Below are 16568 nucleotides of genomic sequence, written 5' to 3'. Positions count from 1 at the left end.
AAACACCCTTGCATCCTGGGAATAAATTCCACTTGATGGTGGTGAATGATTTTTTTAATGTATTGCTGGATTTCTTTTGCTAGTATATTGTTGAGGATTTTTAAATACTTCTGATTTTTACAGTCATAAAATATATATTCTTCATGTTTTGAAAATTTGGAGAATGAGGAAAAACTTAGAAAAATTAAGAATATTAATAATGCTTCCAAATACTGCATTTCAGAGAAAACTAATATTTTGCTGTGGCTGCTTTTTCAGCCACATGTATACAAAATGTGATCACTTATATTGTTATGAAATTTCCTATTATAATGTAACATTACACCATGAGCATTTTTCTTTCCCTTTACTGTTCTCCAAGAGTTGGTTGTACAACACATGAAGGTATGTCATCTTACAAATACAGACTGATCCGCAATCAACAAAAACCAGACTTCCAGCGAACTAAAAGAAAAAGAAAAACTTGCTGCAACTGTTCAAATTCTAACCAAACTGGAATCATGAAAGGACATGAAATGTCATTTATTTCTCTTACTCTATTCTACTGGGTGGATCATTCAGAAGAAAAAAAAAAGTTAATAATAATAGTGCCAGTACAAATCTTTGACTACTTTTATAAATATACTACAGAGTTTTACCATTTTGAATTATGTGGCCCAATGATTTGATAGAGATTATCTTTATTATCTTAATTATGTATCTTCTCATATCTATATCTAAGGGATTTACTGAGAATGAGTATTGTATGTTATCAAATGCTTTTTTGGCATCTTGTTAGATGACCGTGTGTTTTGGTTTTTTGCCTGCTTCTTTAGTGTGTTTTATTGATAGATTTTCAATTATTAATTTGGAATTTCATTAATTCATGAAATAAATTATATCACTTTAGTATACAGTTTGGATGTGCTTTATTTACTATTATTATTATATATGCATAAGTAATATTGATCCAGAGTTTTGTTCTATCCTTGATAGAATAACAGGCTATTTTAGTTTGATAAAATGTTTTTGTAAAATGTTCCATATATTTTTTCATATTGAAACATATCATATAGCACAAAAATTGTTTCTTAAAAGCTTAAAATAACTGTCATAAGCTTCTGCATCCAGCTTCCATTTTGAAAAACAAGTTCTCACAATGGGATCTCTATTACCTACCACAGTACATAAGGCAGAGTTTGAGTTGTATAGATAAATAAATGAAGCATTCTATGAGAGATGTTAAGTACAGGATGCTGTGACAATACATAAAAGGAGTATCCTCCTCACAAAAAGAGATTGTTTTCCTAGAAAAGGTGATGTCTAAGTTAGGAGGTTCCCTTCTAGCTTAAGAAAACATGTACAAATGCATAAGGAAGAAAGAGTGTAGGATTATGGGGAGACTGAAAGAAATAGCATGGCCATTGCAGAGCATGTGGGGTGTCAGCAGTACCTCCATAATTTCTATATTAGAAGAATCAAGGGGTAACAATATGATTGGAGGAAGAGCTGAAGGACTTTTCTTAAAGTTGTGTTGCATAACACACACATTGTTTTACAAAGATTATATTTTCCTAGTAAAATGTTTTTTTGTGGGGTTGCAGATGAAGATCATGAAGAAACAAACCCTCCCTTGATACCATATTTGAAGAGGAAATGGAAAAAGTGAAAGCAAAGGTAAATGAAGAAGTTCAGATAGGCCTACCTGATGGATTGATTTGATGTTCCTGGTAACGTTATTTTTTCTGTTCTCTCTTGTTTTGACCTAAATTCTAAGAAATGCTCCCCCCACCGGATTCTGGGACTATTTTTGAACAGAGAGAAAGCTTCTTTCATCTTTGTATATATATGTAAATATACATCTAATATTATTATATTACATAGAATAAATATGATTATATCATATATATGCAATGTTGGAACTACCCGCTGTTCTAGGTACCTAACAGATTTTATTCAAGTCAAATTGAAGAACAACTTAACAAATAATTATTGCTTTTTTTCCAGTTTACTATGAGCTATCTCATAGCAAAAATGAATAGTTTACTAAAATGAATAGTTTACTGAACTTATATTCAGGTTAAATGATATGGTGCTAGATCTACATAATCTTTTAAATAGAGACCTGCTTCATCAGAAAACAGCTTTAATTTAAAATTTTCTATTAATAAAGACATCCCTATATATCTAAATTTAAAAGTAGTTTGTCATAAATTTTATTTGGCACTTCCCAGTAAAACTCTTGGAGTATTAATAGCCTTGACAATGCTGCTGTGTAGTCCTCATATGTTCTGGATTTCTCAAAGCCTTACAATCCATCATCAATAAAATTTATACCATGTCCCTCATCTTTTGCTTCCTAGGAGTGTTTCAAGAAACAAATACAATACTGGAAGTGAAGGTGTACAACATTAAAAATTTAAATTTCCCTGAGTCTTGTCCTTTTCTAAATGTGACATGGACACATAAGGATGGGGAATTATTCAACCATGACCAAATTCTTTATGGTGGGACTTTCCAAATACCCAGAGCTCCAGCTTTTTCTGTTCGTGCTCTGCCTCATCATGCATGTGATAATTCTGCTGAGAAATAGCCTCCTCATTGTCATCAGCACATTTGATTCTCGCCTCCACACCCCCATGTACTTCTTCCTTGGGAACCTCTCATTCTTGGACATCTGCTACACATCATCATCCATTCCCCCGATGCTTGTCATATTTAAGTCTGAGAGAAAATCTATCTCCTTCATTGGCTGTGCTCTGCAGATGGTTGTCTCCCTTGGGTTGGGCTCCACTGAGTGTATCCTCCTGGCTGTGATGGCCTATGATAGGTATGTGGCCATCTGCAACCCACTGAGGTACCCCATCATCATGAACAGGGTGCTTTATGTGCACATGGCTGCTTGGTCCTGGATCATAGGCTGCCTAAACTCCTTAGTGCAAACAGTCCTGACAATGGTATTGCCTTTCTGTGGGAATAATGTCATTGATCATATTACCTGTGAGATCCTGGCTCTTCTTAAACTCATATGTTCAGATATCACCATCAATGTGCTTATCATGACCGTGGCAAATATTGTTTTACTGGTGATTCCCCTACTATTAATTTTCATTTCCTATGTTTTTATCCTCTCTTCCATCCTGAGAATTAATTCTGCTGAAGGGAGAAAGAAAGCTTTTTCTACCTGTTCTGCCCACCTGACTGTGGTTTTCTTCTTCCATGGTTCAGCCCTTTTTATGTACATGAAGCCCAAGTCAAAGGACACAAACACTTCTGATGAGATCATTGGACTGTCTTATGGAGTGGTAACCCCGATGTTGAATCCCATCATCTACAGCATGAAGGATAAAGAAGTGAAAGAAGCCGTGAAGAAAGTCCTAGGCAGACACCTGAATTTACTGAAATCATGAAAGGCCTTAAGGCATGTCATATCCTAAGTGGAGAACTGGATCTTGTGTTTTATATTCAAAGATGAAATTGCAAAACCTATTATCATGATAGCTTGTATGTTTGCAAAGCCAAATTTGGGACTCATTCTTTTCAACATAAAATGCTTATGTAAGTCTTCTAAATAGTGCCTTATCTGCTGGGTTTCCAGCTATAAGCAGGTCTGCTAATTGCTCCCATGAAGTTCATGATGCTGTTCATCAAGATGAATCAATATCTCAACCTCAATCTCTCTCAATTTCTCTTTCCCTCTCTCCCTCTCCTCCTTTCTCTTTTCTCACTTCCCCTCACCTCTCTCCTCCATATATTTCCCTTCTCCTCCTTCTTTCTCTTCTTTCTCAGTGTCTTTGAAGTGGACATCTGTTGCTTTTGTTATGCAACTTCCCTGCATAATACCTCTACACAATTTGCAGATCTGCACAATATGTAGAAAAATTATGAATATCTTTCTCTTGAGAAACCAACAGTCCCCCACTCTCAGTCCATGTTTTACACGGTGGGCCTGTCCCAACCCTCTGAAAATTAGGGCAAGCATGGAAACAGGACTTGCCAAAAATTAATTAATTAACTTTTTAAAAAGTTTACTCCTTCAGTCACAGTGCTTGCTGTAGTTTAGCAAGTGACCTGAATCAGACTACATCAGATACCATCCAACAGTGCTGCCCCAGTGTCAGAAAAAAAATTATTCTTTCTGTAATGATCTCTCAGTGGGTAGAATGTAAACCCAGAGCTCCTGCTGGTCATCCTTGTCAATATGTGGGAGAGACTGAGAAAGTAGAGCTGACAAAGAGAATGTGCCTGACGATGCCATTCTAACTCCTGAAATCAATGATGGCGAAAATTAGACTCATCTCTGTACAGTTTGTTTATACGAATCAGATTAGTATTTTATCCAAAACTAATTTTAGACTTTACCACATAAAACCACATATATCCTAATTGTTATATCTTCTTGCCTCATATCTCCCTCCATCTAGTTATGGAGGACACAGTCAAACTCAGAAGCAGAGAATGGAATGGTGGTTACCAGGGACTGGAAGGAGAGAAAAATAGGGAGTTATTAGTCAAAGGGTGCAAAGTTTCAGTCATACAAGTTGAATAAGTCCTAGAGACCCACTGTACAACATAGTACCAACAGTTAACAATACTTTAAGTTACTGTATACTTTAAATTTTTCTAAGAGCATACTTACATTACGTGTTCTTATTGCAAAATAATAATCATCATAAATAAGAGGGTGGGAAGAAACTCTTGGAGGTGGTGGATAGGTTTGTGGCACAGACTGTAATAGTTTTATGAGTATATACTCATCTTCAAACTCATCAAATTTTATATGTTAATTATGTACAGCTGTTTCAATGTGCAAACTAATTGAAACCCAGAGGGGAAAAGGATTTTACTTTAAATAATAAAGAGTACATATTAAAGTTTTAATAAAGGTAAAACTAATCAGTGGTATTAAAATATTAGAAAGGTAGCTATTTGGGGAAAATTGAGACAGCGAAAGACTGGAAGAGGCATTAGAGAAGTCTTCTAAGGTTATTCTAATGTTCTATATATTTTTTTAATTTATTTAAATTAAAGTTAGTTTACACAGTGTAGTATTAGTTTGAGGAGTAGAACCCAGTGATTCATCACTTACATATAACACCCAGTGCTCATCCCAACAAGTACCCTCCTTAATGCCCATCACGTATTTAGCTTATCCCCCACCCACCTCCTCTCCAGCAACCCTCTATTTGTTCTCTGTATTTAAGAGTCTCTTATGGCTTGCTTCCCTCTCTTATTTTATCTTATTTTTCCTTCCTTTCACCTAAGTTCATCTGTTTTGTTTCTTAAATTCCACATATGAGTAAAATCATATGATATTTGTCTTTCTCTGAATGACTTATTTCACTTAGCATAATACACTCTAGTTCCATCCACATTGTTACAAATGGCAAGATTTCATACACATCTTGATAGGAGTTTAGATTACACAGGTGTATACATTTGTCAAAACTGAGTACATTTTACTTGTGCATTTATATAAATTTTAAATTTAAAAACTTCACTTAAATATTTAATTCTAGTTAACAATAAACTCTCATTAATGATATGCATACTAAGGGAGAAGTATATTGAAGTCTACAAAGTTCTTTGAAATGCATTAAAAAATAAGACAGATTAGAGACTATAGAGAAGGATGGATCATAGATACGATAAGCAAGTATAATAAAATCTTAATGGTAGTATTTAGTGGATAAATAAGCATTCATTTTAAAATTCTTTCAATCCTCCTTTATGCTTAAAAATTTCCATAATAAAAAGTTGGAAAATTTTTACATGAAACTTATCAGGGGTATAGCTCTTGAACAAACGAAACAATGCAGACTCTTATTAAGCCAAGGGTAGAGAATAAATGAAATGTGATGTCCTTATAAATTACCTTAAATTTCATTTAAGAAAAAGTAATACTATTTCAAAAGGCAAAACTTGTCAGCAGGTTATTTACAACTCCTACAAGAAAGAAATTTAAAATAAATTTTAATGGTCCCATTAAACTTAATTTTCTATATGATCTGTAGTCAGAGTTTTAATTGTTATTCCTGGGAAATGGGTACAAGGAAAGGACAGGGAAGAAATATATCAGAAATTTATAAAAATCAGAATCAAAGATAATGAGAAAAAAAGAAAACAGCAAACATCTTTGGCAGGATGTTTTGTCTGCATGATTCTTTCTCCTGTTTTTAGCTATTTCTGAGGGACTACTGGCTCACCAGGGCATGTCAGATTGTAAAGACCTTTAAAAAAGGAACTGGGTTCTACCCAATTATTAGTTATTTATTCTTTTATTCAATAATTCAATTAATTATTCTTTAATTCACCTTCCTCCATACCCTTAAGTTCATGAAAAGGTTTTTGAAATGGCATTCTTCTATTTCAAAGTTTCTCAGTCTTGACGTTATTAATATTTTGAGCTGTATAATTCCCCATTGTGGGAAGCTGTCCTGTACAATATAGGATGTTTAGTAGTATCCCTTGTCTCTACACTAGATGCTAGTAGTACTGCTCTCTCTGCTCCCAACCTTCTCAAATGCGACAACCAATGTCTCCAGATTCTACCACAAGTCCCAAAGGAGCAAAATCACCACAGTTGCTTTTGCTATACATCTCTGCTATACATCCACATGAAAAATAGCCTCAAATTTGTAACACTACTAAACAAGTAAATTCTTTTTTTTTTTTAATTTTTTTTTTCAACGTTTATTTTTGGGACAGAAAGAGACAGAGCATGAACGGGGGAGGGGCAGAGAAAGAGGGAGACACAGAATCGGAAACAGGCTCCAGGCTCTGAGCCATCAGCCCAGAGCCCAACGCGGGGCTCGAACTCACGGACCGCGAGATCGTGACCTGGCTGAAGTCGGACGCTTCACCGACTGCGCCACCCAGGCGCCCCACTAAACAAGTAAATTCTTAAAAAAAAAACAAGTTGTATAAACATTCATATTTCCCAGAGCCATCTCTTATCTGAAATTTTAATAAATATTAAGATGTTCAACTTCAACTCAATCTAAGCTATAAACTGGCTGAAAAATGAAGTTTTCTTTTCCTATGCTACTGATATTTTCACACCAGATGTGGGAGGAATAGTGACTATAAAAGTCAGAAGTTAAAAGTTACAGACATCATAATAGTAGTTGCATTTTAATAAAGATACAATTGAGTATACACGCTAAAATCAAAAGACTGCTTTTAAAACGGAATGAGACTTTGGTCAATATAATGAAGGCTATTGGTATTAGTGATGAAAGGATTATTAAATATGAATTTTATGCCTCTGATCCAAAGTTTTAAATTTCAAAGCATTATTTTTTCTTTGGAGTATTCCATACAGTATACAGTATATCTCAAATTCTAACACATATAACAAGTATATTTAATCTATATTTAACAAATCTATAATAATTTTTTAAATAAGGCAAATAACTTTCTAAAATCAATACTTGATGAATGTATATACAGTTCTATTTAAGGAAATCCTAGGGGTAAATTAGTGCCCAATGAGGAACCATGGATGTTAGTCAAGAATGGCATGATGCCATTTCTATGAGAATATTTATTGTTATTTAAAAATAATGAAAAACAGATTTCTCTTAATGTAATGTGTATTTCATCAATGAGAATAAAGACCCAAAGAAATGGAATATCTTCAAACTGTTCATGGAAAATAACTTAAAACCTATTATTCTACACCAAACTAAACTATCTTTCAAGAGAGAAGGCAAAATAAAGACACTTTTAGAAAAAGGCTAACATTTTATCACACATAGCACCCCATAAAGAAAAAACTGTATTCAATTGAAAGGTATGAAATGAAAAAACAAAACAAAAACAAAGTAAACAAAGAAATTGGTAAACATGCAGGTAAATCCAAATTGTCACTAGATTTTTTTTTAAAAAGCAACAATTCGGGGAACTTAAATACAAAGTAAAAATGACATTTTAAATATCAACAACATGGAAGATAAAGTCAAGAGTTAAAAATCAAAGATAAACATTTTAAAGTCTTTGTACTATTCAGAGGGACTGCAGAGATATCAAGTAGAGACTATGTTAAACAAGCATCATTAAAAAAATAAGGGAACTCATAAAAACAATAGAAATAAGATACAGAATTTTCAAATCTGTTAAGAGAATAAAAGAGCAAAGAAAGTTTCATCAATTCAATAGAAGTCATGAAAGTTGTTCAAAAAAACATATTTAAAGCATAGATTTAAAAAATACCAAATGAGGATAAAAGAATCAAAAGCATAAATATTCACATTAAATGTTATAAAGGCACCAGTTGGAACATATCAACTGATATTGTGCAGAATTACATTAACCTATTTTCTAATGCTAAAATCCACCTTTTGTCCCAGCAGTAAATTCAGCCAACGCAGTTATATTCTATTTACAAGATAAATTCCTAAAATGTAACACAGAAAGTTGGAAAGTATTGTGATGGAAAAATAGGTACCACATAAACACTAACACAAAGAAAGCCGCTGTTTGGATTAAACTAGGCTAGAAGCACTTGAAGCAAAAAACATTACTAGGGAATATATCAGAAAGAAAAAATAGTCCTGAACTTTATCCATCTTACCACACAGCTTCAATATAAACACTATGAATAATACCAGAATTACAAGAAAAAGACAAATCTACAATAAAAAGGGGAGAATTCAATATCTGTCTTAAACTTTTAAGTGAAGCAATAAGATATACACACACACACTTATATGAAACTTTGCATTAACACATGAGAGGATATTTTCAAATCCAAATGAAATATATATAAACTAATACAACATTAGGAAAGGAAGCAACTCTCAGTAAATACCAAAGAATAATATTCTAATCTCAACTCTGGCCACAATACAAAAAACATTAGAGATAAATATTAAAAACATAACCACTCCCAAAATGTTTTTTTAATCTGAAAATTAGAAAACGTACTATTAAATGATTAATAGGCTAAAAATAGATTGATAAAAACTCCAAAATATTTTTAATTCCTAAATATTTAAAACTAAATGATAATAAAATTATAGTAAAATATCAAATTATTGAAGGACATAAAAGGAAACCCAAATAAATTGTGAAGCTCTATTTTGCTCATGTTAGGAAATTTAAAAATAAATATATTCATTTGCCCCAATTTTTAAAAATTCAGTATCATTCCAAACAAAATAAAATAGGATTTTTTTACATTTGTCACATTGATCCTAAAATTCATGGAAGAGTAGAGCCAAGAATAGCCAAAACTGTGCTGCAGAATAAGAAATGCACATTCACTATATCAGATACCAAGGCTGATCATAAAGCTATAGTACATCAGATAGTGTGGTATTGATTCAGGTAAAGACAAGTATATCAAAGGAACAGAGGTGAGAATCAAGAAATACCATAGGTATATATAGAAGTTTATTATATCCAAAATGAACTGACATTTGATATAAAGTAGCATTATTTATCAGGGAGAAAATGGATGAACTATCAAATAAATGGTACCTGGGTACTGAATTAATTGTACTGAAGAAAAGATTAAAACTCTACCTCCACACTGTGTCCAAAATAAATTTGAGACATATTAAATATCTAAATGCAAAAAAATCTACAACTATAAAACATCCAGAAAAAAATGAAACGTGCTATAAAATTGAAGTACAATTGATTGTTCCTCTTTTAAAATTATGTGTTCCATTCCCTTATATCATGGTGTAATTATTATAGATGAGCTAGTCTCCTTGCTAAGTTGAGTGTTCTCCTAACTAAAGCCTATACAATTGTGGTGATGCTTGGAAGAAAATAAATGTAGACAGAATTAAAACACTAAACCTGGCTTTCACAAAGAATAAACAATCCTCCAAGACTGTCACTACCTTCAAAGAGCTGTGCAAAAAAAAAAAAAAAAAAAAGGAAAATTGCCAAGAATCTAACAAAAAACAATTTCATTTTCACTTGTTTCATGTGCCCCCCCATCCATTTACCAGGTAAAAAAATATTATGATATCCATTAAAAATGTCCAATAAAATGAGAAAATACATACATTAATTTTATGTTTTTTTAATATATGAAATTTATTGACAAATTGGTTTCCATACAACACCCAGTGCTCATCCCAAAAGGTGCCCTCCTCAATACCCATCACCCACCCTCTCCTCCCTCCCACCCCCCATCAACCCTCAGTTTGTTCTCAGTTTTTAACAGTCTCTTATGCTTTGGCTCTCTCCCACTCTAACCTCTTTTTTTTTTTTTTTCCTTCCCCTCCCCCATGGGTTCCTGTTAAGTTTCTCAGGATCCACATAAGAGTGAAACCATATGGTATCTGTCTTTCTCTGTATGGCTTATTTCACTTAGCATCACACTCTCCAGTTCCATCCACGTTGCTACAAAAGGCCATGTTTCATTTTTTCTCATTGCCACGTAGTACTCCATTGTGTATATAAACCACAATTTCTTTATCCATTCATCAGTTGATGGACATTTAGGCTCTTTCCATAATTTGGCTATTGTTGGGAGTGATGCTATGAACATTGGGGTACAAGTGCCCCTATGCATCAGTACTCCTGTATCCCTTGGGTAAATTCCTAGCAGTGCTATTGCTGGGTCGTAGGGTAGGTCTATTTTTAATTTTCTGAGGAACCTCCACACTGCTTTCCAGAGTGGCTGCACCACTTTGCATTCCCACCAACAGTGCAAGAGGGTTCCCGTTTCTCCACATCCTCGCCAGCATCTATAGTCTCCTGATTTGTTCATTTTGGCCACTCTGACTGGCGTGAGGTGATACCTGAGTGTGGTTTTGATTTGTATTTCCCTGATAAGGAGCGACGCTGAACATCTTTTCATGTGCCTGTTGGCCATCCGGATGTCTTCTTTAGAGAAGTGTCTATTCATGTTTTCTGCCCATTTCTTCACTGGGTTATTTGTTTTTCGGGTGTGGAGTTTGGTGAGCTCTTTATAGATTTTGGATACTAGCCCTTTGTCCGATATGTCATTTGCGAATATCTTTTCCCATTCCGTTGGTTGCCTTTTAGTTTTGTTGGTTGTTTCCTTTGCTGTGCAGAAGCTTTTTAACTTCATAAGGTCCCAGTAATTCACTTTTGCTTTTAATTCCCTTGCCTTTGGGGATGTGTCAAGTAAGAGATTGCTACGGCTGAGGTCAGAGAAGTCTTTTCCTGCTTTCTCCTCTAAGGTTTTGATGGTTTCCTGTCTCACATTTAGGTCCTTTATCCATTTTGAGTTTATTTTTGTGAATGGTGTGAGAAAGTGGTCTAGTTTCAACCTTCTGCATGTTGCTGTCCAGTTCTCCCAGCACCATTTGTTAAAGAGGCTGTCTTTTTTCCATTGAATGTTCTTTCCTGTTTTGTCAAAGATGAGTTGGCCATACGTTTGAGGGTCTAGTTCTGGGGTTTCTATTCTATTCCATTGGTCTATGTGTCTGTTTTTGTGCCACATACATTAATTTTAAACAGCAAGTTATAAAACAGGAAACGAAATGTGTTCTCACATTTTCACTGTATGTCATATATGCATAAAAGTAATCAAAATACCAAGTTTTCTCCAAAATTGTGCACTTATCTTATCCATTAGGCTTTTCTTAATTTCCCAAACTTCCCACAATGAATAGGTATCATTTCTATAATCAGGGGGAAAAAATTAACTAAGAGAAGAAAATTTCTTTGTAAGGTACAATTTAGGTCTTTGGCACATTATTTCTAATGTATCTAAAAGTTATTATCTTCAGCAAGATTTAAAAGTTCAACTTTAAATCACTTCTGGGATTACAGAGTCTCTTAGAAGAAAACAGAGGAGAATTTAAATTGGCTACCACAGCCACCGGTGTGCCCTCTGGAAATGTTTAGGGCCTAGAGGTTAGAGTACCTCTGTGGCAGACTGACTTACTACCGACACAAATTAATAACATGAATTTCCATTGGAGACAAAAGCTTTATTTTTGATCTGCCCCCTTACCACTACTAGCAATCATCTGGAACTGTGGGATACTTCTCTGTGGGTTCTAAGGGCAGGACTATAGCCCTAAGAGAAGACAGCTAAGATTCTATCTAATCTAAATAGGAATAGCAGCAGCAACTTCTGTGTGTAGACAGAAAATAGTGAAACACTGGAGAAAGGGAATGCTGACTAGAGAGATCCATGCTTGTATCCAAAAATGGCTTCCTCGTTTTGAAGACTGTAGTCCCAATAAACCACACTATCTACTGTGAATGGAGAATCTGAGGATCCTACACTGATGATTAAATGAGGTAGACGTAAGCAGAGTTGGGAAGAGTTTTTTTCAGAAAAGAGAGAAAACATGGGAGTTGGGAATTCTGAACCATTTATTTTATTTGAAAAGTTTTTAATAAAACAGTGAAAATCTTGGGAAATGAGATACTGTTGGGGGAAGGAAATATCTTGGATACTTATAACATCACTTTAGCTGTTTTTACTCACCATGGAAAAAAATTTTTAAACAGCAGCCTAAGAGTTCAGATTAAACTAACATGTATTGTGCACTCCCTCTGTACTGAGACCTTCTAAGTATGTTATGTTAATTCTCACAAAAACTCTACAAAGTAATGTTACCTCATTTTATATCATGTGTAAGTTAAGTTTCTTACTCAAGGTCTGTGCAACTATTAAGCCACAGAGTCAAGACTGAACTCTAGGCCTCCTGACTCTAAGACAAATGTTCTTACAATTAAAGTACTATTTGGGGGGGGGCACCTGGGTGGCTCAGTCGGTTGAGTGACCGACTTCAGCTCAGGTCATGATTTTGCGGTCTGTGACTTCGAGCCCTGCTGTCAGCTGTGCTGACAGCTCAGAGACTGGAGCCTGCTTCAGATTCTGTGTCTCCCTCTCTCTGCCCCGCCCCCGCTCATGCTCTTCTCTCTCTCTGTGTCAAAAATAAATAAACATTAAAAAATAGTAAATAAAATAAAATATAGTACTTTCCATAAAGATAACTTACTAGCAATAAGAACAAAAGAGTATAAAAGGACTTGGTGCATGGTAGGCTCCCATGGCACAAGCCTAGAAATTATTAGATAGCATGTTCTAATCAATCCCAGAAGTGAGTCTACGGGTCAGACAAGGGCTCCTACAAAATAAGAGCTTAAAGCTTCAGCTGTGCTACCAGTGACAGAGAATTGTATTTGGTACCCACACAGTAATGTTAGTAGAAAAAAAAAAAACCTCAGGATAATTCTCAAGACCATACTGAAAGTGGAGAAGAGGACCTATTTCTAACTCACCCAGTATTGCTTATTATCAACACCTTTCAGAGCTCCTAGGTCATTTATTTGAGCAAGCATTTGGGATCTCCTGTCAGAGATGTTGTACTATACAGAACAAAGGTGCTTCATAAACAGTAGGAAAAACTGGATACAGGATACAGATGTAATATTTAGTGCTGAAATTTTCTTCTGAAGGAAATCTTCCATGTGAGTGTGCCATACTATGCTTCAAAAAGTTCCTTGAGTTAAAATCAGGGAGCATAGGTAAGTACTTGAGCTTTACAAACTACTCTTCTCTTCTATTGGTAAACATGGGGATAAAAAGGGTGAATGCTTCACAATCCATAATCCTCAAGCAGAGTTTCCTTTCTTTCCATAGGTGATGCCCAATGGGGACATATCTAATGAGCAGGCCTTTGGAATAAGATGAACAAAACCTGGAGAAAAAGAAACTGAAATTCTACCACTTCAGGGAAGAAAGAAAAAAGCATAGGTAACAGAAGTTCCTGATGTTTTCTTATGCTCCTTCCTACCCACCAGGTATCTCTCCTCCTTTTCTTGTGATTCTGTTGGATTCTTTATACTGCATCCTTTCTGCACTACTAAGCTTGGTCACATTTAAATGGTTAGTTCTAGAATCCTTTTGCAAACTTAAGTCAATATGTCTGTTGATGGTGGATGTATGAGATTGAACTTGGAACACTAAAGGGCATTAAATTAGTCTCTGTAACATAAAGCCCCTGTCCAATTTCCTGTCCATTGACTATTTTATTTCCTACTTGAGTTTCAAAGAAAACTGGGGCAAATCTCTGGATGTATGAGGAACTATTCCCTTCTAAGAAAAATTTGAAGTATTATTTCTGATATTTATACCCATAAAACATAGGTTAAGAATTCTTTGGAAAAGATAAAGAAAATTATTAATGCCCCAATTCCCATATTACAGAAGAAACCTGTTAAAATTGTGTGTGTGTATGTATATATATACATATAGCCATTTGTATTATTAAAGAAATTATTTTTCTTCATGTAATATTATATCATGAGCATTGTCCCTTATCCTTAACTCTTCTTCAAGACTATAATTTGCACTGGTGATATTACATGTGCCATTATGTACTCTCATGTGTATACAATAACCACAACATACTAGAATGGCAGCACCCTAGACGAAAAAAATTGTAACACCTACTAAAGCATGATTGAATTGATATATGATATTACATGCAATGCCATTTATTTTTTTCTATTCTATTGTTGGATGGGGGGATGTTAAGTAATAATAATAATAATGCATCTTTGAATGACTTTTAGGAAAATATCTCCAGAGTCTCACCATTTGAAATTATGTTGACCGATGGTTTAAGAAAGATAATCTTTATCATCTTAATGATTTATCCCCCTAGGTCTAGACTACTAAGAGGTTTTATCAAGAATCAATGTTATGTTCTATCATTGCTTTAGGCATCTATTTAGATGACAATATTCTATTTTTCAATTTCCAAGCATTAATTTACAATTTCATGCTTTAATAAAAATAAATGTCATCATTTTAGTATGTAGCTTGGATACACTTTTTATGATGTTTAAGTATGTTCCTTCTATCCCCACTTTCTTGAGGGTTTTTATTAAGAAAGGATGCTGAATTTTGTCAAATGCTTTTTCTGCATCTATTGACAGGTTCTTATCCTTTCTTTTATTAATGTGATGTATCACATTGATTGATTTGCCAATGTTGAACCAGCCCTGCAGTCCAGGAATGAATCCCACTTGATCATGGTAAATAATTCTTTTTATATGCTACTGAATTCAATTTGCTAATATCTTGAGAATTTTTGCATCCATATTTATCAGGAACAATGGCCTGTAATTCTCCTTTTTTGCTGGGTCTCTGGTTTGGGAATCAAAGTAATACTGGCTTCGCAGAATGAGTCTGGATGTTTTCCTTCCATTTCTATTTTTTGGAACAGCTTGAGAAGGATAGGTATTAACTCTGATTTAAATGTCTGGTAGAATTCTGCAGGGAAGCCATCTGGTCCAGGACTCTTATTTGTTGGGAGATTTTTGATAACCGATTCAATTTCTTCACTAGTTATGGGTCTGTTCAAATTTTCTATTTCTTCCCGTTTGAGTTTTGGTAGTGTGTGGGTGTTTAGGAATTTGTCCATTTCTTCCAGGTTGTCCAGTTTGTTGGCATATAATTTTTCATAGTATTCCCTGATAATTGCTCATATTTCTGAGGGATTGGTGGTAATAAATCCATTTTCATTTGTGATTTTATACATTTGGGCCCTTTCTCTTTTCTTTTTGAGAAGCCTGGATTTACCAATTTTGTTTATTTTTTCAAAAAACCAACTCTTAGTTTCATTAATCTGTTCTGTTATTTGGGGGGGGTGGGGAGGATTCTATATTGTTTATTTCTGCTCAGATCTTTACTATTTCTCTCCCTCTGCTGGGTTTGGGGTTTCTTTGCTGTTCTGCTTCTAGTTCCTTTAGGTGTGCTGTTAGATTTTGTACTTGGGATTTTTCTTGTTTCTTTAGACAGGCCTGGAATGCAATGTATTTTCCTCTTAGGACTGCCTTTGCTGCATCCCAAAAGGTTTGGACTGTTGTGTTTTCATTTTCATTTGTTTCCATATATTTTTTTAATTTCTTATTTAATTGCCTGGTTGACCCATTCATTCTTTAGTAGAATGTTCTTTAACCTCCATGTATTTGGAGGTTTTCCAAAATTTTTCCTGTGGTTGATTTCAAGCTTCATAGCACTGTGATCTGAAAGTATGCATAGTATGATCTCAATTCATTTATATTTATTGAGGGCTGTTTTGTGAGTTTGGATACACTTTTTATTCTTTACATATGCATTCATAATTGAGATTGACCATAGTTTTACTCTGACAGTTTTGGGTAAAAAGGCAATTTTAGTTTGATAAAATAATTTGCAAAGTGTTCCATAACTTTTTCACACTGGAACATATTATAGAGCACATTATTTGTTTCTTAAAAGCATAAAATAACTATCATAAGTATTCTGTATCCAGTGTCAATTTTGAAAGTCTAGTACTCACAATGAGAACCCTATTACACATCACAGTAAATGTGGCATAGAATGTGTTGAATAAATGAGTGAGTGAAGAATACTAGCAGAATGGAAAGCACCAGGTTCAGTGACAACACATAATCAGGACCCTACTTAGACTAGGAGGTTAGAAACTTTTGCTAGAAAGATAATATCTAAGTTGGGAGAAGCCCTTTCAGCTTAACAAAACAGCATATACAAATGCATGAAGAAGAAAGAGAATATGTAGTATTTCATGAAAGTAAAAGAAATTTAATATGGCCATTTCATAGCATTGAGGGTATCAGTAGTGGCTTCA

General features: G+C 34.4%; 1 protein-coding gene across 1 annotated transcript; it reads left to right on the top strand.

The window, feature by feature from the left end:
• The first annotated feature begins 2447 nt into the window (after positions 1-2447).
• Positions 2448-3389, top strand: LOC125150051 (olfactory receptor 13D1-like). Its single transcript, XM_047829367.1, has one exon. It carries the CDS (start codon positions 2451-2453, stop codon positions 3387-3389), a length of 939 nt encoding a protein of 312 aa, XP_047685323.1. The 5' UTR covers positions 2448-2450.
• The last annotated feature ends 13179 nt before the right edge of the window (positions 3390-16568 follow it).

Source organism: Prionailurus viverrinus, chromosome D4 (assembly GCF_022837055.1).
Source record: "Prionailurus viverrinus isolate Anna chromosome D4, UM_Priviv_1.0, whole genome shotgun sequence".
Lineage (NCBI taxonomy): Eukaryota > Metazoa > Chordata > Mammalia > Carnivora > Felidae > Prionailurus > Prionailurus viverrinus.
The sequence above is the reverse complement of the archived record's forward strand: the minus strand, read 5'-3'. Positions and strand labels throughout refer to the sequence as shown.

Bases quoted from the DNA above. Each gene is read 5' to 3' on its own strand.
- LOC125150051 (XM_047829367.1), top strand. From the start codon at position 2,451: ATGGGGAATTATTCAACCATGACCAAATTCTTTATGGTGGGACTTTCC.